We start from the raw sequence: 24,298 nt of genomic DNA, 5'->3' as shown, positions 1-24,298 counted from the left end.
AAGAGAGATGATGAGATTGCTTTGCAATAAGTAAACACACCACATAAGAATACCTTAACCTGCAAAGGTAAAGTGTGTATGCTTATGTGTGACAGGCAGAGAAGGGGAGGTAAGGGACAGAAGCTGATGACAACAGGCTTAGGACTGGAGTCTGGAAAGTTTCCATCACAATATGTAGCATGACATCATTATTTCAGTTGGACCTGAGAAATGTGATGTATGGGGCAGAGAAAGGAAATAATTAAGAGATATTTTTTCCTCAACCAGCATGTCATGGTCAGGTACATTGCTGAACAGTCAGCGTTGTGATGACATGCCCCCTCCATTTTGAGCACGGCAGATAAATTGAAAGCTTTGAATCCTGACCATTCCTATTTGTTTTAGCAGCAGAGAGAAAGTGATGGTAGAAGCTTGAAAAAAAGCAGTCAGTTAAGTGTGCCTAAGTCACTGCTAAAGTGGGCAGGAATGGGGGGCATTTCAGGGATGTTTGTGGAAGAGGGGAGCAAAGCTGAACAGACTTTTAATGGCAGGCCTTGGGAATCCAAGTTCTTGGGATTGTTTCACAAATTTAGGCCTGCAAGTTAAACTTATCTTCAGCTACTGAAATCCTCTGCCTAATTGGATTGCTCAGAATGCATGATAATGTACGTAAGCTTGACTTAATTGGGTTTCTCTGAACCAGGACTTCTATAATTATGTGAATTCTGCATTTATAGTGATGGAATAAAATATTCTAAATATATATATTTCCATTTTAGCAACTATGCAGTCTGGGTAACAACTTTCTGGCATTGCAGAAACTTCAAGAAGAAAGGCATCCCATTCTCAATTAAATCATTTCAACTTCAGCTAAAGCGTTTACTTCTGTCACAGTTGCTCATTTGTTTTTGCTCTATTTTACAATATCTAGAAGTACAGAATAAATATTCAGAATACTATCTATGCAGAGAAAGCTCTAGAGAAGATGAAATAGAGCCTAGTATTCACTCCATACAAATTCTCCACTTGTAGACTATGAGCTTAAAATAACAAGTTTCTCATTTAACTCAAGAAAATTAATGCAAAAATTTAGATAAACTACTCATGTCACTTCAGATTTCACATGTGAAATATTTCATTCTAGAGAGGAAGTCAGTCTGTAACATTGCCTTCTGCAAGTGAGGAACATAAGTGAACCTTCTGTCATCTGGGAATTTGCTATTATTTAGGAACGTGAAAGGTCCTGAAGAACTTCCTATTTTATTGTAAACTACTGATATTAATTCAGAATTGAATAGTGTGATACAAAAAATTATATCCTCACCTAAGCCATGACTCTGCTAGATCTGCAATAGCAGCAAACATCAGCCACTGCCTGCAGCTAGTTTATTTGAACCCTTGCAATAATGGTTAACAGCTGACATGATTCAGACACGTGTTTTCTGTAGGCAAACAGAGTACATGAATAACAGCTGTCAAGATAGATAGCAGATAGGATTCTTACTGTTATGGTATACATTTTGTGCTATAATTTGATCACAAAAGTAAATTGAAAGAAAGATCATTTCAATAAGTATTAAGTGGCCTTCAAAAAATCCAGAATATTGTGTGAATGAAAACATTTTAAAAGGGCCCTCAATGCTTAATAGAAATGCATCCTCATCTCTCTTCTCTATTCCAGGAAAGTATCTTTGAAGACTGACGCAGAAAAAAAATGACACTCCTCCTATCTTGTTGAAGCTTTCCTATGTTCTCTTATTCTCTCTTGAAAAGATAAAGCTTGTTGCAACTTTTCCTTCCTTTTCCATTTGTGTATTCTACAGTTTTTCCACTTTCTAGTCTGAGTTCATTTCATGAGCTAGCCTGAACAAATGCAGCAGCCCCTGCACCTCTTGAATTGCTCTTCTGCTAATAGTGTTCCTAACATAACAGAGAACCCAACAAATACTACCTTTCTGGGCTTTCACCATTTTTAGTCTTCGGTTTGACCTTACTTTGTCACAAACCCATTTGTTACTCATGACTAAAGCCTCTGCTGTCTAACAAGTGTCTGGCTGAAAACAATTTCCTTCAGGCACTTACAACGTCTCTCTTAGATGAATGCTTTGGTGGTAAACAAAACTGATCTCACACCAAGGCCACTCCTCCCAGGTAATATTTAGCAGGGTGTAATAGTGTAACACAATGGAAAGCACAACAATGACAGCAGCACAGCAAAGCCCTAAGCTGCAGCAAGTGAGGAAAAGCTCAAATGCAACAACTGTAAACACAGAAACACCAGAAAGAATCTGCTTACCCTTAAAGGGCCTGAGGTACAATCTTGATCACCAACAAGACACCCTTACCCCCACTGCCAACCTTTAAATGAGGTGTGGGAAGGGGTGGATCCTGGCGCCAGCCCTTCTGATCACTCAGGTCCATTGCATACAGCTGAACTCCCCTGGGTTGGCCCTGCCTTCCCACCAGGTGCTCCATCAGTGCTTCAGGCTGTGACTCAGCATTTCTGCTACACAGAGTCACTAGCATCCTGTACCATTAGCCGTATTCTTAGTTGAAAGTTGCCTTTAATCTCCAAAGTTACTGTGGGCAACATGAGACTGAAAAAAACTTGTTTCTCAAAGAAGTAACTATGAGTAGAAAATAACAAGTTACTGAAAACAGCTTATTCTGTTTCATTTATATATTCCTCATTCCTGCCTTATAACACTTACATCTAGGATGTGTTTAGGCTTTAGTCCAATACATCAAAGGCCTCTATTTCTTCAGCAACCTCTTCAAAGACCTCCAGAAAACTATGACCTGGGGCATTACAAATCTATCGTATTCAGGAGATGCTGTTTTATATAATCAGCTCTCTTGTGTCTGTACCTGCAGAAAATTCATTCTGCTTCCCATCCTGGACTTTAATCTTTCTCTATTTCTCTGCCCATTGAGCATTTCAGAAGTATTTCTCAGTAACTCATTTTAAAAAAATACACACAAAAAGCTGCCAAGAGCTTATGCATTTTGAGGTCATAGATTCTTTGGCTGCTCTGATGAGATGATTTTAGAAGAGTTAAGTTATTAAATATGTTCCTAGCAGCTAAGATGCTATCAAAATATCAGCAAAGTTAAATTAATTCTAAATTTTGGAATACATACATATAAGATAATGTTCTCACTCTATCCATAGGGACATATCTCTGATGAGTAGGTTATGCTTTTCTATATATGTACATTTCTTATCCTATTAAAGGAAATGGAGGCCTACCTCTAGTGGGTTTAATTAATTAGTATTTAACTCAAGAAATTCCCCTGCTATTTGCCATCAAAGCATTGCAGAAATGTTTTTCAGATCTTGTTAGATAATGTAAAATTGTCTGACAACAAGAACTACTTTTGAACAGATTAATCTAAATACATGTATCCAAGTAGAAAAAAGCCAAACAAGGTACCCTAGATTTTCAAAGTTAACTTTCATTTTAGATAGTTTCTTGAAGAAAAAGGAGAACCTCAGGTGCTGCATCAAGCCTTTTTACAAACACTGATTTTTAAACAGCAGAAAACTGTGTTGGTTTTTTTTCCTGCTCTGCTCTGTGCTGATGCTATGATTTTTAGCCTGATAGTGCCTGTTAAAATGAAATTATACAGACTTAGAATTATCTCTTCTAACAGAAGGAGACAAGGCAGAACGTATCAGAGCCAACAGGAATGCATGCATTTTAAGGATTTTGTTGTTTTACAGATCATCATATTCTCATAATACAAGAGAGATTACGGAAATACGGCATAGTCTTATTTTGTCTGACATGGTAAAGAAAGAAAGATTTAAAGGATTAGTCTTGATGACTTAGCTCTTCCTTTGCAGTGTATTGTGATATAATAAGAAATAATGCAGTGCATATCCTGAATATAAAAGAGAGCCTCTGGTCAGAATCTCGTTAATGCCAGAAATGATTTAAAGCTAGCTAGCAGTCCCAGTTTTCTGTCCCAGAAATGACAACACAGGATGCGACACGTCTTATTCTAATACTACATAAGAGCATATCATGCATACAATTAAGATATCATTCAAGAAAACTAATTTCTTTGTATTCACTTTTCTTCACTGAGGACAGTACCAAAAAGCAGGATTAGGTTTTAGGTGAAGCTTCTGCTTCGACAAGAAATGGAACTACCTTCCTCCTTTTCCAAGTTCTTTTCTTTTTGAGAGGAATAGGCTAAAGACACAAAGTGGTAGAACTGTTTTTCACTCAAACAAGCTAAGAACCCACTTTACACATTCATTAGACATAAAGCTTCACTCACTGTGCTAACAAATCACCATAATGAAGTCTTTGCACACCCACACACATTTATACACATGCTGTTGCTCAGCTTGCACCTGCAGTGCTGGTGAATGGACGTGTAATTGCATATTTACATTGTTGAAAGAACAGCTAGCTACAAGGCAAGGTTTATATAGCTACAGTAAGTAAAGCTTTTTTTTTTGCAATCATTGACAACTTTTTGGAAGTTGCTTTATGGCATAAATCAAACTGTGCTGTTACACAACTCTGGAAGACCTTTCCAAGAAGCCTGTAACAACTCCATTAGGGTTGGCATTTAGTCATGAATGCACTGGGCAGCTGGTCCTGGGCTTCTGTCTCTTATGGAATCAGAGATATGGGAGCTAACAGCTCCTGATAAGCTGACAGCAAAGGGAAGTGCTAGAGAGCAGACGTTCAAAAACAGTCTTAGAGATAAAGGAATTTGTTTAGAAGGGGTAAAAAACTGCTACTGGAAGATTTTCCTGAATATAATAGCATATGCTAAAATCTTCAAAATTTGTCATCTTTGTGTTGCGAATAGCAATACTGCATTTTTTGCTTAGAGCTTTTCAGTCAGATATTCAGTCAGGGTACCACAAATGAGCAACCCCATTCTCAGGGGTGCTGACATCATAGCACAGGTGGTCCAAACTTTAAAATCATGACTTTCATTGTGAAATTTTTAATTAGACCTTCTCAAAATCAACATCTCGTTCCCTCATTTTGATGTAACGTACACCTGTGCAAAAAACCCATCTCACTGATAACCTGGATGTTTTGTATCGTCCTGAAATAGCACTGAGATTCCTGTATAGGTATTCCACCCATACAGCAAACCTGATGACTGACCCAGTGCTCCAGCTTTTATCTTGTCATTTGGATAGCTTTCAGGAGGTATGACTTCAAAGCACTGACTTCAAAATAGTGTGTGTGGAGTGGTTTTAAGTAGCTGCTTCATTTCATTATTCTTCTGCTCAGAACTCACTCTGCCTTCCGAGATGTGAAGAAGGCTTCATCTATTCCACTGCCATCTAAGTATATTTGAGGTGGCAAGTGTGTTATTTAGGATTATTTCTCATGACAGATGGGTTATTTACAGCAATTGTTTCCCAAAGATATACATATAATCATTTTCATAAAGTGGCAGCAGCTCTGGAATCACAAATATTACAGTGCATTTGTTTAGCCTTACTCATTATCGTGCAAATCAACAAATTCAAAGTGGCGTTTGTATACATATATGTGTGTGTATTTATATATATAACAAAACAGCCAATGTTTGAAGTGGCAAATAACCCATCCTGATGATGTGACTAAGCCTCATGGGATGGACAATTTCACTGCTAGTGCATGTGGAATTCTTATTCTGTAAACAGCAGAATTTCAGTCCTTCTGGGAATACTGCAGCTACTTCAAGCACACATACAGTTTGCAGTTTGTTAGTCCATTATATACACTTTGTTTACTAAACAACAAGAGATTTGATGAAATGATCAGGGGACAGAAGTAGAATTTTTCAGCTATTCATAATTTGTGGCTGATTTAACCATTCCCTAGAATTGTAATGCAGAACAAGTAATTGCACATGTTAATGGCAATTACAATAACTAACAGGCATACTTGAGTGGTTTGCATATGCACTCATGGGATTTCTGTGCATACAAATGATTTGTATATTTCAGCATTTAATTTCACAAGTTTTCTTCACTGTATGTATAAGAACTCCCTTCATACATACTTGCCATGACCATGTAATTTTTGTGCAATATTTTATACTGAATTTTCAAAACCTTTAAGTGCACAATCACGTAGCTCCAACCAAGTTATTGTATTTGTATTTGACTGTTTAAACAGGTTGGGGAATAGGGCTTTTATTTAATCAAAGACTGATTCTTAATGTATTTGATTAGTTTAGAGTTGTCACATTCACTAGAAATATAGAAAATTTAGAAAGTGAATGTTGAAAAATCCCATTATCTGTCGTTGTGGTCCTTCTTGAGAAACTACCTGTGGAAGATCCTATGCAGTCAATAGCATAGAGGTCAGAATTTGACCACATTGCTTTTTCTCCTTCAAGGGTAAAAAAAAACCTTGAGGGAGAAAAAGCAATGTGGTCAAATTCTGACCTCTGTGCTACTGACTGCGCTTGTTTGTTTGTTTAATTATCATTATTTTTAACTATTTCAATTTTCCTTTGTTAGTTTTATTTTGTTATTGTTTTTAAGCGTTGGTAAGTCAAACTACTGGACTATTACTCCATATCCCTGTTCTTTACACTCTGTTTTCAGTTTCCAAGCAGTCACTTTGCTTACTCTTTGCCGCAATGGCTTTCAGCATGGCTAACTCTCTGGATCTGAATGGTTAAAAAAGGTTATCCTACAGTGATTCAAACAGGGAGTGTTTCCTTGGAGCTGCATATCCCTAGGGTGTGATCACCTTCATAGCGCAGAAGAAGAAGACAGATTTTTCTCATGCCCATTTACAAAGGGCTACATTTTAATTTGAGTATCACTCAGCTTGTCCAAAAGAACCACAAACTCAGGAGCTGTCATCAGGGATATCTACCTTCAGTTTTGGTTTCTTCACGTTTAAGATGTGTCAGTTCCCTTCCAGAATAAATCAGGTAGTTCTTCCAAGAGGTCACAGCTGACATGAATGTTTTATAGGGCAAGGAAATCTTACCAAACATGTATTTTTTTTCTTTATGCTTTTACTTTTGGAAAATTCTGATGAGATTAGCCTTGAAATATCCACACAACCCAGTTTACCATGAAATTGCAAAAATGATTATTTCAGTTTACAAAGCATCACAAGTTAATTATAACATTGTCTGTCGTAATGTGGTCCTACACACACAGCCTTGTATGTGTACAGCCTTGCCAAAGTATCCCCTAAGTTCATAGAACCAATGGGTAATCCGGAAAGTTTCAGTTGTATCATTTGTATGGTCTGGCAGTTTTATAATGCAGATAGACTTTCTTCAGGGAGTAGAATGACTCACTGCAGAAGAGACTGAGCTAATGACAGTTCAAGAGTTCTAATGATGCCTTTTGTGTACAAAGAAAAAATCCATTATATTCTGCTCTCATTTTATTAATTAGACATTCATTACTCAATGCACTATCAATTAAGTCTCTTTGCAGAAATTATCAGTATGCTCCCATTCCTTTTATTGATAAAAAATATACTGTTCTTGGATTAAATGTCTGAATTGTTAGAGCAGGTTTAGAGGATAGAACATGGTTAACTTCATTACAGTATGACCCAAGACACTGATGACATAGTTATAGCAAGCTCTGCTGGACAGACAGCTACACACAGAGTGCATTCCTGAATGGCCCAGTCCAAACTCATACTGGTTATGGGCCAACCTAAAATCCAAATCCAGGATTATCTCAGTATACATACATATCAGAATGCCCCATGTTGGACTGTGACGAAGAGAAGCATATCATAAACCATGGTTATTCAAATGACAATTTCTTATTTGAGTGTTTTTAGGAAGACAAAATATTGAAATTCCCACAAACAAGGTACTGAATTGTCATTCAAATGGTTCCATCTATTCTTATTTTGGCTAATTTCTCCTAAAACTTATGGTGGTCTTTCTCATTTAATAGAATTAAGCAACATCTGTACAAAGCAAAGTTTGAATAAACAAGCATATGTTTTGCACATGTGCCAATAAACTTAATTAAGAGTTGCACTCAAAGAGGGAGCTGGCATAAGGAACTGGACTAGAACTGAGCCACGCCATTTGTCTTTGGCTGTTAAACTGATATCAATTTTGAAGAAATAATCTTGCAAGTGCACATTGATGATGGTGTCAGGAAAACTGTAATTCTATCAAGGAGAATATGCAGATAGTATGTAAGAAGATGCAAATGTATTACTCATCAGAAATATTTGCTCAGCTATATTGGCTTTCATTGCATCCAACTAAAGCAGTAAGGGATGTACGAACAAATTAAGGTCACTCTGTTATGAGGAAAGGCTGAGTGAACTGGGTCTGTTCAGCCTTGAGAAAAGGAGACTGAGAGGGGACCTGATCCAGGTCTATAAATATCTAAGGTGTGGGGGGCAGAATGGCGAGGCCGGACTTTTTTCAGTGGTGAGTGGAGACAGGACAAGGGGAAACGGCTGGAAACTGCAGCATAGGAAGTTCCGCACAAACATGCGCAAGAACTTCTTTACAGTGAGGTGACGGAGCACTGGAACAGGCTGCCCAGGGAGGTGGTGGAGTCTCCTTCTCTGGAGATGTTCAAGACCTGCCTGGATGCCGACCTGTGCGACCTGCTGTAGGGAACCTGCTTTGGCAGGGGGGTTGGACTCGATGATCTCTGGAGGTCCCTTCCAACCCCTACAATTCTGTGATTCTGTGATTCTGTGATTCTGTTATCTTAATTAGCAACTGCTAATTTGTATTGCTTTCTCAGCCAGTCAAAAAAACCTAGTTTTGTCTTAAGTTCCCCAGATGATCCTTCTGCAGACTTTCAGATGGTATTTTATTTAACTGATGCTGGCTTGAAATGTGAACAGGTTTCGCCTTTCTCAATCCAGTTAAAAATGAGAATTAAAGAGAAAGATCTCTTTTTTATATTCACAGTTTGAATTTCACGCGTGGCATGAAACAGCACTGAAGCGATTAGGTCATTTTTAGCTCTACCTACTATGAGCTGTTTTAAAGGGGAGAAAAAAATACTCAAATGTATGTAAAGATAAAAGCAATACATGAAACACAGCATTTTTGAATGTGTGCCAGCATCTGCATCAATGGCATTCATGAGCCAACTTCATTGTAAAACAATCACACAGAGCCCAGATTCACAGCCTGAACGATTTCAGTAAAAACTGCTGGAGTTACTGTGGGCACTTATTTAATCTCCATTGTAGTACTGAAAGATGGCAATCATACAGCCCAGCCATGGTGCTTCATTTTGGCCTTAGTTTTTACCGATCACAACAGTAATGGGTGGCTTTAAAGTCAAATGGGGAAAAGTTGTAAGGAAAAGCCATTTTGATATATGCAGTATTACTGGTACCAAACATACTTGGCTACCTGTGATTACTAGTGGGTGAGGTTTTTCAGCTGGAGGAAAGGGCTCTCGTCTGTGGAATCAAGACAGTTAACTCCAGCTGAAGAACTGGCATATTCTCTTTTCTTATCTTTCCCTCTCTCCCACATACACCCCCATTATCTTTAAAATCTGTTTTAACTGCTTATTCTGGGCAGGGGAGGAGAAGAAAAGCAAGGTAGCTTCTTGTCAGAGTAATTGTCTTTTACACTGTTTGAAGCAAGAAGATAGTTCTGTGCAACATCATAGGAAAACAATCTCAATTTGCTGTTGAAGATCCATCCTTGGTCATACAAATATGTACATGAAACAAAACTGAATGGGGTGCATGAAAATGACAATGAAAAAAGCCTGTTGCTTTTATAGAAGGTTATTGATTCTTAGATCACAGTCCTGAGTATCCTGCCCATGCCTGAGTTTGTATGAATTGCAGTTCTTGCTGCAGTTTTTGTGGAGATCTGGGATAATAGGAAGTCCTCCTACATCTCATAATTGTTAGTAGCACAAGTACCTGAGCAGTGGGCAAATCCAAATGGAATGACAGTTATCTAACTGCTTATTTTCTTCCCATAGAGGCAAATGCTTACCTAATGCAGGGGTAAAGGGAAGTCTCTAAGTATTTCAACCAGTTACATGCCTTTTTCTATTATATTTATGTTTCTGTTTATTTTAAAGGGATTTGGGTTGTCTACTACTTCACAAGCTTTTATAAGAGGAACATTGAATTCAGATTTTGGAAGCCACTCCAGCACAGAGTCCTCTGAAACTCAACAGGAGATGGTCTAAGAAATAACCACTGCATGTCAGTATTCTCCTGTAAGGACTGCTTGTAATCCAACCTATTGATTTTTTTTTTTTTAATTATGCTTTCATAGACTTTCATAGACTATGGTTTCATAGTGAGTATATGGGTTGTACATATTTTATATATGCTGACTTTTTAAGCAAAAAGTATTTTTGCTTCAAGAAGCTCAAATAATATTTTGATTGGTCTTCTTATTTTTTACAAGCTCTGGATTGACTTAGTGCTCTGATGATGTCCTCTTGAAATATTTTCTCTATCTAAGTTGCACATCTGTGAAACAATAAATTGAAATGTACAGGTACTCTAATGAAAACAAAATGAATCCATATTTGAGATGTCACCAACTGGGATTTTTATTATATACACTGCTATGCAAGTGATAATGTAAAAATATTTTTACTATGCTCTGCACTGCATGATTTTGGACATAAAGATCTTCAATCTGCAGTTGTAGCAGAAAGGTGCTAAAACAGATTTATTGGTTAAAAACTACTGCTCACTCTATTTTTCTAATATAAGAACAGCTGTGTTTTCATGAACAGAAGTCACATGTTGCTGAAGGCAAAGCTGAAAAGGTTTTTTTAGTTCCCATTGATGAAAAGTTAAACTTCCATCTATTCCTTGCATGTACTCCAGGCCATTCTAATGGTTCTTTCTAGTAAGTCTGAAGGCTAGAAGATCAGTTGTCATGGGAACTGGCAACAGATGACTCAAGAAAACAAAATTAAATGTTGGCTTGATGTCAACAGCTAATCTAGTGCCCTGCCAACTGAAATCACACTTAACACGAGCCATGCCTAACAAGCAGTGATTTGAACACAGTTGCAGCCAAAGATAGAGCTTCTCACCCTTTGAACAGAAGAATATTTAAAAAAATTGAAACTAATGAGGGGACACAACTGGTCTGGGAACAGTGAAAGTTAAAAAAAAAGTTATTATTGTTGTGTTAGAACCTTTAGCAGCTATAAATCAGAGTATCTTTGACAACAAAATCATGATATCAAATTAATTACATTTCAAGATATGTGTTAGCAGTTTCAGAATCTGTAAGATTGATTTGCACTGGGACATAGTCCAAAAATAGTTTCAAATTGTGGTTTTAGCACATAATCTAGAAAATCCAATTATTATGCTGTAAGTTATTTTGCAAAGAAACATGCTTAAACAAACCATTTTTAACCCTCAAATTTAAATGAATACTGTTTTTTTCTAAAAAATCATATCTAGCTATTTCTGTTTTTTAGCAGTAGACTTTAAGGCCTGAGGACCGACACTAAGGGCTGTAATTTAAACAGTATGTAAGAAATTTCTTTTACAGTGATGGAAAATACAATTTCAGTTAAGAACAATCCTTGAAAAATTTGTTCCTCTTAGTAAACGTTAAATTAGCCCATATGGAATTGTAATTAAAAACAAAAGTCTAAAGATAACTGTTTACATAAATGTAGACTATGAAAATCCATACAGTTTCACTTAAGAAAATAAAGTGGATTAATTAAACTTTATTAAAGTCTATGTGGACACTCATGTCCAGAATTAAACTGAGGTCAGTTTAATTTAGCTTTGTTCTTTTCTAAAGTATGTTAACATAAATTGAATTAAGACTGCTTTAATTCTGAGAATATTAATGCAAATTTAGTGTTGTTTAATTAAGCTACTTCAAGCACCCAACATTAGATAATTTGGATTAGTTTTTGTAAGCACTGTCATGTACACAAACCATTGGATGCATTTAAAGGACAAATTTTAGGCTGAAATATCTTTGTGTGCAGTACTATACCAGACCAGTTATTTAAGTAAATGTACAGTGATTGACTTTTGGGATTTCCCATATCTATTATTGCTGCATTCTCTGATTAAGTAGTGATACTTCATATTCCAGACTCCCTGCTTTTGGAACGCTGTCTTACTTTACCACAATAAACCAAATACATCTCTATGTTTCAAGTCCACACTCAAATGAAATGTAAGTCACCTAACCCTCCACAAAAATGAATAAGTAAATAAGCACCTGTGTTTGTGAAAGACTATATACATCTGTTTAAGGGAGTGAAAATGTGTATCCGTCTCAGTCTGCATATGAAGGATTATATACAGTCTATTCTCTATGACATCCTTCTATGGAAGCTGAAGTTGAGGAGCAGACAAGAAGAGCAAAGAGAAATAGGCTTTTGTTGTAGCAGTGCAATGCTTGGGTTAGTATGTGCATCTGAGACATTGCAGACGCACTGTGGACTGCTTCTGAAAAAGTAATTTGTGGCTGCCCTATCATGAAGCAAAGAGGGAGTTGTGCTAGAATATCATGTCTTCTGAGATTGTGCAATTTATGATCTTTATTCAAGACTATGCCTAAAGGCACAATTTAGCCCATATTTGTAGTAGGCAATTCAAAGAAAAATAGATGCAAGTGTAGTGCATAGTTCTGGCTTTTCTTCCATCACATCTGAATTATGCATTACTAAGAGCAAAGAATGTTACAAACACTATCTCACATTTAACTATTTGCATTATCCTCCACATAGAATGTTCTGTAAAGAACGTAGTTGATAAGCACAATTTAGATTTATGTGTTCTTTTTAAAATCTTTTTTATCTTTCCACCTTTTTGTTTTCATGAAGTGTTTCACTAAGTTAATATTGGTCTGCATTTTTTAGTGAGATCATGACTTTTTAATGAATTTGGGTCGTATTCGTCTGTAGGTTGTGTATAGGCTGAGCTGACCTTGGTGCTGATTACTGGAGTGGCCTCTGGTATGCTCTAAAAAATCACCGGTACTCCTGTACTAATTGATAGAGATAGATGCACGCTGATGAGGATAGATATAATGTCAATACATCTCAGCCTTACTAAGATTAATGTAGTGCCTGTCTCAAACTCTTACAGCTATTTTTGTGGGAAGCTGATCAAGAGAGACACAGAACAATAGTCCATGAGTCATTATTGAACAAGAATTCACCAATTCATAACACTGTGTATGTACATCCATAAAAACAGTAGCCAGTTTTAGTCATCAGAGTAATGAAAATATGCTTTCTGTGTCGTGGGTCATGCAACATACATTATAATAATAATCAGCTGCTTAGTGATTTATTTGTATCTGAAGGACAGAAGTCCATGTTTTCAGAATTGACTGTAAACAAAACACATACTTTCACATAACGTGCAAATTGCCATCTCATTAATTATTCTATTGAAAATCACCAGAATTTCTATGATAGTGAAACATAAAAGTAATGCTTATACAGTGTGGGAAGAAACAGGAAAAAAATAGCAGACCTGTGGAAAATATTTTTACTACTATATATTCACTGTTGGGTAAATTAGGACTCTGGAGTCTTGACTGCTGGGAATAGGGAGCACCTGTCTCTTCCTGTCTTCCCAACATGAGGTACCTAATCTTCTCTTTCCTTTCACACTCACAGGGTAAAAAAAAGAGTAGCTACATTCAACCACATATTCAAGATATAAATATATACAGAAAGCATATGTAATTTCTCAGTCTTTTCTCTCTTTCCCTTTCACTGCCATTTCTGGGCTTGGACAAGATTTTACACAATCCAGTTGCATAACAACCTTTCAGCGAACCATTAAATTGCTTACACGTGCAACAAATTTTTATGACACGTGATAAAAAAAAACAACACAAACCAACCAACAAAACAAAAGGCCTTCTTAAGAAAACAAAAGAAAGTTAATGGCACATTTTAAAAGTCAAAATATCCTGATCAAGAGACATGGGGATAGTGGTATATAAATTTTGTAATCTTTTGAAAATACTGCTTAGGATGTTTTGAAAAACCATCCAGGAATATACTGGAACATCTGGTCTATTTTTTTACTAACTCCAGTGTTATTTTCAAATCAGGCAAGGTAACAAATGTCAACAGAAGTAATAAAAAAGTACCCAGAGCATGTCAAGGTATTGGAACAAAAAAAGCTTTAAAATCAGAATTTCTGATTTAAAGAGCAGTTGTTTTAGATCACTGATTGCAAAGAAGGACAGAAGGAATTCCCATCTCAAAATTGAATACAAATACCATTTCTAAGTGTTTCAGAAATACTGAATAAATAATAGTTCTAATTTCATTAAAACCTGTTTAACAGGCATTCCTCAAATGCAATTTTTTTCTTTCATGTGTTCTGAAGTATCTACAGATTCTATCTGAAAAGTTCTAAAATTAGCACTTAGTGTTCTGATATACAGTGAAAGTTTCAATCTTTTTTTTCTTTGCCTAAAAAGCAGGAATCAGAAGCAAATCTTGGATTTTCAAGAAGTAACCTAGCAAATTTGTCCCCACCTACTCCTTCCTCAATGGGGAAACAATATCTTAAGTGAAGTTTGGTATGCCAAGTTTGTGCTAAATCCTGCTGCAGTCATTACCTGGTAAATTTGACAATTTGATGTCTTTGTAATTGAAAGACTTTTAAACAAAGGGTAAAGTTTAACTGCAGAAGATGGAGTGTTGCCAAACATCAGTAAAAGGGCTCACTATTTGGTGTCAGCAAAGAATACCTTGTATTCTAGCTATAATCTAGAAGATCTACAATCTGATTATAAACAAATCAGTCTTCAGTCTTCTTAAGCACACTGCTGGCTCGTGGTCAACCTGCTGTCCACAAGGACACCTAGGTCAGCCTCAGATTCTTAAAGAGTTATTTTAAAAAGGCACAAATTCACTTTAGAGATTATTTACTCTTGCAGCGTAAATTGCTAGAGGTTCTTCACATATGGAAGTGTAAAAATGAGTCTCATGCAAAACGGCAAAGTTAAAGCCCAAGTTTTGCAGAAGAGAAGTTTGAAATCTGATGTTAAGCCTTCTAAGCTTTTTGGTAATTTTGCCCATTAAAAAGCCTATAAAACACCAACTTTTTTCCAGCATGTTGATTCATTTGTTAATACTGTCCTGCCCCAAAAATTTCAACTCACATTGATCTCTGCAGTTTGCCTCAGAAGCCCTCCAGCACCGCATGTGATCATGACACAACTCCTCCACTGGTTAACAACCATTTCTTGTGACCAAAAGAGTAAGGATTCATATACACTTCCAGAACAGAGAAGGTCTTAGTTTTAGTTTTCAGCAAAAGATTTAAGAAGCTTTTGCTAGATTTTCAAACTTGTGTGCTTAAATTTCAGGTATTTGGATGTGGATGTGGATTTAAACCTCAAAGAAGCATAGAATGTTTGCACGTAAGGCATTTCACTGACAGATGAATCCCATAAGCTTTGCTAAGATTACGTATTACATTTAAACATATGTTTAAGAACTTTGCTGGGTCAGAAACTTTAGTTTAACTTAATATTTGTTATTTAAATTTGAAAATTTACGTCTTTAGTTGTCAGAGCTTTTTCCACATCTTCAGCAAATGAAAAGGTTGAAGCTGTATACAAAATGGTAAAGCAGTCTTTAAAAAAAAAAAAAATTAAATTGCAAGGCTATTTCCCTTCTTCTACTGTAAGTTTTCTCTACCCAGCTATCCAGTATTTTGATCACAGCCTTATTTATCCACCCAACTTTATATTCAGGAATCATACAGGGAAAGGCTAGTCTTGCCAGCAACGAGGTGAAGAGACTTGGAAGACAACTCAACGTCCTTCTTTCCCTTATGATACAGCACAGAAAAATCATTAGATTTGCAGCACATGCCTGAGAAATTATAACAGGGAGTACTTACTGAATAACAATGAGATTAATGGCCAGATACTGATTGATAGTCAGAATAATGCTCACTAGCATATTTCTACTAAATATGGGGGGAAAAAATGGGAGTTTTTTTCATCTTGTCATTGCAGTTCCTTCTCTAAGATATTTAATCTTACATTACAGATTTAGCTACATAAAAATAATCAGGAAACACAGACTTATCTACAAGTAGACATCCCCAATTTCTATGCAGGATGGAGAGAATTAGAATTAATACTCCTGAAATACAAAAATTATGCTAAGAAAATTTAAAGAAATCCTTATACAGAACATGTATGCATATTTATTGTATATACATATGCAAAAATGTTGACCTAAGTTATGCATTTGATAGTAATCACAAGATTTGCAGTGATGTTAACAACACTTTGTTCAACTTTTTCCTTAAAATATCTCTCAGACAATAAGGGGCTGTCCATTGATGTCTCTGTTTTACATGTATTCATTTAATTAAAATAAATCAATCTTACATTATCCACACAATTATTATCCACACAATTAGTGCACTTTTACCAAAACATGTAATTTATGTGAATTGCAATGGATTATTCATTTACTGACTGCTTAAATGATCATGCAAAATAAATGTAGCAGTTGTACTGTACCACATGTGTAGGAAGACTCCAAAAGAGATAAACAAAAGTCAATTTACATTTCATGGACAAAAAGGACTGTTTTATTTGAAATTTCTAAGACAATTTTTGAAAACTAGTTTAGATTTTCTCCCAGGATTTAGGAAATTTACTAGCTGTCTTAAGAGCAATCGGTATACTCAGTGCTCATTGGTGGGCTTGTCTGCTCGAACACTGGAATTACTTGACATAATATCTACTGAAGTAGTTACTGTTCATTTATTTTAGAAGTGTTTTCCTTTAGAACTGAAAAATGATTATTTTAGAACATGGGTTTAATGTCCATCAACCCCTTAATATGTAATGTAGTAGAGCCTGTTGGGAAGGACAGGATACTTCTGAAAAGTCAACAAAGAGCTGAAGCAGCTGCAGAGTGAGACTTTAACAGACCACTGTGAATACTGACTAATTTGAAAATGTACAAGAATATATACTATACTATACCTGTGTTTTTGGCCAGGCATATTGCAAGCACAGACCACCTAAAACAGGAACTGTTTTTCACTTTGGTATTATTTTCTGCGTCATTGGCATGGAATACTTGAACAGAACAGTCACTGTGGTTTTATGTCTGCATTTGCTTTCATGTAAGAAAGCCACTGTCTTTAAATTTAGATGGTAATAATATGTTCCCAGCGACAAAGTAACATACAAAACTGTTCTGAGATACAGCTTGCTTGTAGCTGAGAGCAATGCAGCTGTTCACTGAGAGTCGTCTCTTGCTTCTTTTAAATCTAGAGCATCTGTTTTTCCAAAACATTTCAGTGTTAAGTCTCCCTAATGAAAGCATTTAGGACTGCAGGAAAGAAAGACTATTTTCCTGTGTTCTGGAAAGTGTGCTTAAGACCGGGTGGGGAATAATAGGAAATTTAAATATTCTAGGAAAAAATAATAAGGGTAAAGCCCAGAGCAGGCTTTTGGTACTGTAATTTGAGTTGGAATCTTTTCAAAAACTGCTGAAGCAGTTTGCTGACATTGCTGTATGACAAAATTGCTTTGGGAGGAAAGAATCACAGGTTTGGTGTGGGAGCTGACTGAGGCCATAACACTCCACGTCTTTGGTTCTGGTGCTAACCTGAGTCTAGAGGTTTCCTCCAGCATTTCCAGTGAAATCCTTCTGCTAACCAACAGTGACTTCCAGCTTCTTCTACAGTAGAGAAAAACTTCTGCAACAAAGCCAAGTTGGTTTGCGGATTTTAATCTGGCTCTTCATTTAGAAAACTGAGACCATTTCTGAGCATTACGTGGGTTTTCACAGTTGCACACAGCATACTATTAATGATCCAGGCGCCTGTCAGTGAAGGCATGATTTTCATGGTTAAAATAGGAAATGTATTCATCTGTTTTACATAATGTAAACAGACCTGGATAGAGCCCCGAAGGACCATCCTTGTATTTCTATGCGTCTCGAAAAGAAGAAGTGAAAGAGTTTCAAGGCATAACAGAGGGTGAAAGGGAATAACTGGTTTTTCTCTTGGACTGAGCTGCTGCATTCTATGTGCTCTGAGCAAGCAGCAGCCCTCAGAGGTAAGTAGCAAAACATAGAAGTGAATAGAAAACTGGATGAATGCTTGTTTTCTGCTGCTGATGTCTTATTTAATTAAAATGATCTATCATATTTACTTGGAATTTTAACTGAGGTGGGTTGACATCTGCACTAGAGCTGTGAGCATTTTGTTAGTATTTCTGAGATTATAGATTGAGGACATGCATCTATTTTTTAATATGAAGAAATTAGGATTTCTATTAAATTTTCTTGTGATACATTGTCAAGAATACATTATGTCTCTGATTGCTACGAATGTAGTAATTCCATTGGTTTTAGCTGACAAAGTGAAATTGTTCTTACATACTTACTTCTCTGAAAAATAATCATACATTTACTAATCATGAATGTATTCCCCCAACCTAGGAAGCAACAATGCTGCTGGCAGATTATCTGCATAACTGTGCATTATGTGATGGTGGGGTGCAGAGGGATGGACAGGGAATCTTACTGCAAGTGTCACAATGCTTTTTAGTTCAGATGTGTGGGATAACCAGTCACTGCCCTCCTGGCACTGATGAGAAAAAGAGTTTCTCTGAAAAATCCATCAGCTTAAGAAGTTTTACTTCTGTGAAACATTTAAATCTGGTCGGGTTATCTAACGGCTGCCCAGTGTATCTATGATTGCATTTTGTTTGATATTTTGAAGATGCAGAATGTTTTTACATTGCCTACCACCAAGACGTTGATGTATGTTCATTTTCAATTCAATCTCAGTTGGAAATGAATATATATCACAATTGAAAATTCGGTTGAAGAAACGTATTTTGTAAAACATGAGCTTCAGTAGTGTATGAAACAACACAGTGAAGCATTCAGCAGATCTTTTTTTTATAAATTTGGATGTGCATTACGTCTGAAATAAAGTAGTGAGATTAAATTCACATACTTCAGGAAAAAGAAAAAAAAGAAAAAAGAAAAAGTCAATTCCCTTCCTTTCTCACTCTTCCTACACATTATTCATCTGGTATGTGAAAATCTGTTTGTGGCTTCCACACGAAAGCAAAGCATAAAGAAAGCCAAAGATATTTTTGTTAAATAATGACTATTCTTTGGGATTCTTTTAAAGGATAAAAACACAATGTTGCCCAGATACTGGGAAAGCATCACAGACATAGTTTCAGATAATTACATATTATATACCAGAAATCCACTGTGTTAAAGGCACATTATTAACATTTTAAAGGCAAGCATTAAAAGTCTAGGAAATGCCAGAATCAAGGTTTCCTATGCAACCATCATTTGCTTCCTTGTGCATATGAATTAAGATGCAGCCTTTAATTGCATGATCACACATTTTTCTCCAGCAATCCAAGAATGCAGAAGTCTGCATATATTCAGAAGTTTTTTTTGTACTGCTTATCACTCCTGTTCCTGCTCCAAAATAACTCTGCATAGTTTGGGGCTGGTGTGTCCACCTCACATAGCTGAGGAGTGTGCAGAGTATCAGAGAGAGGTTGAAAAGCTGAGTTTGGTCTGCCTCACTTGAGATGCATTTACTATGATTTTTTTTCAGAACATTACATTAGGCAGCATTTTGTATGCCTAGAGGATAGAGTCTACCAAATTCTGTTGTAGATTCTTACCTACCTGAGCTTCTGTACATCAACTTTAGTTTAAAAAGGAGTTCTCTATTTAAATGACTTAGTCCTATGTGCCAGGTGCAGTCTGGCAAGAAGAGGGGAGAGAACCCATATACCCAAGGCCATATTTAACATCCCCCCAGAACTGCCACATAACATCAGATCAACATCACTGTTCATCAGCAGTATTTTTTCTCTTAAATCTTCAGTCTGGGGCAGAGTTTTATCACATGCTTTGAAGGCAAATCCAGTTGCTCTGCCTCTAGCCATCTATTCCCATTCCCACACTATAGTTCATCATCCTGCACTCAAATCCTTGTCCTTCATTTTTGCCCGCTGAATGATTTCTAAGGCAATGTTGTGAAGTGTAGCACTGAAATAACACAGGGTAAGCATAGTCTCTAAAAAAGAAATGAAATTACACACATTTAAGTGTTAGTAAGATTTTCAGTGGGTCTTGGGGATAAATCTTATTTAAGTTTGCCTGGATACAATATTTCAATCTCATGTTTTGTGGCTTTGACCTCAACACTTAACGGGATGTTATAGAAAGAGGGTGGTGCAAAGCAGTTTGGAGGAGGAAATCTACTAACCTGAGCAAATAAAAATGTCTTCCTTAATGAACAGAAATCATCAGAAACCTGATTAAACACATAAGGTATGAAAATCCCAAAGGCCCATGTGGTGAACTAAGATTGCTGTTTGATTTGTAGCGGTCAGTTTGCCTTATTGCTTCAGTTTGCTTTTTCTGTTTCTTATCTCTGAACGCAATGTCTGTGAGAGGTAACTTTGCAGTGGTATAATATCATTTTCCATCCTTTTTTGCACTCACTTTTCACTGAGGCAGATGGAAAGAAAGTGAATAGTGCAAATGTTGTAACTGAATTAGGTGAATGACTGATCTGACACAGTCAACAGTTCCTAGTGTAAGCTGGTAAATTCGCTCATTGTTTCCAACAACTGGAAACTACAACATGCAATTTTGAAAATTATGGAACTTTCCATGACACCAGAAATCCTCCTAATATTTCAAATGCTTATGAATGCTCATCATTTGATGTATATTTTGTAACTATTCAAGGAGATAAGCCAAGATAGTTGCGAAACTATTGCTGAAGAGGCTGATCTTCAGTTGGCATAAACCAGTAATAGGACAACTGACTCCATAAGAGCTGTAACAATTGTAACATTTGTTATGAATCTGCCCTGGGAAAGTTATTTTTGAAAACACACCATTTTCTGTGATAGGAAAACCAGTTTTGTGGTTGCAGTACCAGAATAAGGAAAGGATCTGTTCCATATCCAGCTCTTTAAAACTCTGAAAAATCATTTTATTTATTTCTCAATCATTTTTTTCTTTTCTTTTTTTTCCTTTTTTTCTTTTTTTTTCCTCCATAGTTTATATCTTTGCGTTCTCAAAAGGCTCCAAAAAAAGCTGCCTGCAACTTTTGCAACAATAATTTTTGAATTCTGAGATGAATGGTGCAAAAAAAATAGTCTCTACTTGGCATCTCTGCAGAGCTCATGACTTGAGATAAGCCTGAGCCATATACAAATAGGGGCTGTTTCGTTGATCAGTAGGGATCAGACAATATCATTTCATGACAGAGATTTAAAACAAGAATGAAGATGTTGGAGGTGAATAGCAGCACATGCAAGTTTAATATCTTAAGATAAAAGCACATCAAATATACCCAACTGGCTTATTGCAAGAGATGCTGAGTAGAAAAAAGTATACCACACACATGGCCATTTGTATCAAATGGTCTTCATAGACTGAGTTAAGGAGGAGTTTCTCCTTTGTGGCTTAGAATCATGGAATCATAGAATCGCTCAGGTTGAAAAAGACCTTAAAGATCACTGAGTCCAACCACGACCTAACCACACCATCTAACTCTAACAGCCTTCCACTCAATCATGTTCCTGAGCACCACATCCAAACTGTTTTTAAACACATCCAGAGATGGTGACTCAACCACCTCCCTGGGGAGCCTATTCCACTGCTTAACAACCCTTTCTGTAAAGAAGTTTTTCCTGATATCCAGACTAAACTTATCCTGGTGCAACTTGAGGCCATTTCCCCTTGTCCTGTCACCAGTGAGAAGAGACCAACCCTGCTCTCTCTGTAAACACCTTTCAGATATTGGAAGAGAGCAATAAGGTCTCCCCCACCCCTTTCCCAAGCTTGTTCTTGTTTACAGAGTTTGTTAATATTTGCATAACCATCTCAGGAAAAAAAATACATCAAGTGAATAGAACAAACTTAAATGTTGCCGTGGAAATGTCAGTTTTGAGTGAAAAGAAGCTCTTGAACATGTGAGGAGCTGATATTTTAAGGAAATGTATACTGCAGATGAGTATCAATAACAGAAGATTTCAGCTCTCCTCATGTAGCCCCAGTCAGTGCCTTTTCAGGACAAGGCATCGGGTAGGATATTTTCAACAAAGTAAATGGCTGCTTCCCCAAACAGCTCATCTTGGAACCAGCAAAAGACACCAGTCTGAATTTTTGTCTTGAGTGGTGCTCAGGATTCATTTCAAAAGAAATGGGGCAAAAAATGTAAATTGTTTCTAATCTGTGGGTAATTATCTGAAAAAAAACACCACAACCCCACATGAACATGCAATTACTATAAAACTTATGGAATTCTGAGGTGATAGCACTGGATGGGTTGGAAGAATAAAGTTTTTACTGATAAGGATGTGCTAAAAAATTATGAGCCACCCTTTAGTAACATTTTCCCTGATAGATTCACCATGTTACTTCAGCCTTAGAAATATTGTTCTTTTTTCTTGTAAGTGCTTAGGAAATGTATTGCCACATGTCATTTCCAAATAAACAGTGTGTCTTTGAAGTGACAGTAAGAGACAATTAAGGAACAGGTAAGGGGAATGTGAAGGAAGAAGGAAGAGTCACAAGGTGGCCCAATCTGGGCAGGGCAACATGAGTTATCGCTTGGGATATACCAGAATATGCTGGTATGATGATGAACTTTGTCAGAGCCTTGGCTTAATAAAAGCCAAAGGAACAACATGAAGCACTGTATGCTGATATTTTAACAGTGTTCAATAAAGAAAAAAGTTAATTCTTTAGTAAAGCAACAACTATAAAGGTTAGCTGACTGAAAGCCCAAGGGCAGGCTCTGCACTTCATCTGAAAGCAACACAGCAACCCACTGTAACTGAGAAAGGAGATCTGGGTGCCCCCTGCCCCAGCAGCTCCTGGGAGCACCTCTTTGCTCTCTCTTGCATTCTCCTGCTCCGTGTTACTCAGCTCACAGGACCTGAGCAGAGGAATTCCTTGTGATGCTCTTCTGTCAAAGCTGTTTGTAATGTACCCACTCTTATATTTCAAATTTACAGAGAAGCTTTGCCAACAGATGCCTCAGTCCAGCATATACTTACAGCTGTGAAACTCGCCCATAGGCACAATTATGACAATTTTACATGCAAGCCAGATAATGGAAAAAAAAAATCTAATTAAACATGAACTTGCTATTATGCAGTAAGTAGAACTATATGAGTTAATAAATAGATCTCTCTTGTTGGATGACACAGGATCACTGATGTAAAATTTTTGCAAACCTCTGCAATATTAGGCATCATCAGGCAAGTATACAAAGAGAAGATGACAAGAGGAGGAGACTGAGTACAGATAGTTTTGACAAAGATACAAGAGCAGCCTGTGTACCAGAAAGCTGCACATACTGAACAACTGAAAATGTGACCTATCATCATTTACATACATTATGTCACAACTATGCTGCTTTCAAAGACATTTCAATTTTAACAGATTATCTGACGTTTAAAAATACAAGTGTGAAGAGAGTTGCTAATATTTTTAGACTAGAAAGCTTCATTTTGGTCATCTCTGCTGCTAGCTACCTCTAAAAATGCTTAATAGCAGCTTCAGTCCTCATGACTTCTGTGAAGTGGTTTTTTTAATTTATTATGGTGATGAGGATCTTTTCAATACCCTTGCCCCCTCTTGTTGCCATTACAGAGAAGAAAGCAGTAATTTTTAAAGAAAGCTTTTTCTTTCTTTCTTCCTTTTTTTTTTTTTCTTTTTTCTTTTTTTATATTTAGAACATTCAAAATTAAAAAGATACTGGAAAATGCAGCTCACAGAACTCTGGAGACCTAGTTAAAAAATACCTGTTAATGGAATTAATTTTTTATGCTCCACATACACAAAGGAATACATTTCAGGGAAGAAATAGGCCTGCAATATAAAATCAGTCAATTTCAAAAATAATCTAATGAAATGGTAGAAACTTGACCTGGTGAAAGTACCAATTTGTTGAAATATCCCATGACATCTTAGCTGTACAACAAATACTCAACTCCAGCTCTTGCTCTGCGATAGAAGGGCAAAATGCTGCATGTATGTAATGTAGTAGCTGCTTGAAATATTTAATACAGCCAGCCCCCTCTTCACCTTCTGGTTAATCTCATTACTTATTACATTGACATCAAGTATTGCCCTAAACCAAATGTAAAATTTGAACATAAACCATGGGTCACTGCCATCCCACCTTCCCTTGGGACCGCCTGTGCCAGCTTTCTCTAGATTTTGTGCTCCCTCTTTACTCCTCCATTCTTCCTTGTTCTTTAATTCTTTCTTCAGAAAGTTCACCTCCCTCACTAGAAAATATTAAGATGTTCTTAGAAGTCATGTAACTTAAAT

General features: G+C 36.6%; 1 protein-coding gene across 3 annotated transcripts in view; it reads left to right on the top strand.

The window, feature by feature from the left end:
* The window catches only part of PHACTR3 (phosphatase and actin regulator 3), a 94,809-nt gene that overhangs the window by 9,248 nt on the left and 61,263 nt on the right, over nucleotides 1–24,298 (top strand). Inside the window, exon 1 of one of the 3 annotated variants that reach the window (XM_048962776.1) lies at nucleotides 17,600–18,009. The exons of the other annotated variants lie outside the window; for them this stretch is intronic. Coding sequence (XP_048818733.1) covers nucleotides 17,979–18,009 — 31 coding nt within the window. The 5' untranslated portion in view covers nucleotides 17,600–17,978. Of the gene's footprint in view, nucleotides 1–17,599; nucleotides 18,010–24,298 lie in introns of those variants that run through there. 3 annotated transcript variants of the gene reach the window in all.

The sequence above is a fragment of the Lagopus muta genome, chromosome 16, assembly GCF_023343835.1.
Source record: "Lagopus muta isolate bLagMut1 chromosome 16, bLagMut1 primary, whole genome shotgun sequence".
Classification (NCBI taxonomy): domain Eukaryota; kingdom Metazoa; phylum Chordata; class Aves; order Galliformes; family Phasianidae; genus Lagopus; species Lagopus muta.
Note: the sequence above shows the minus strand (reverse complement) of the source record. Positions and strands in the feature narration are given on the sequence as shown.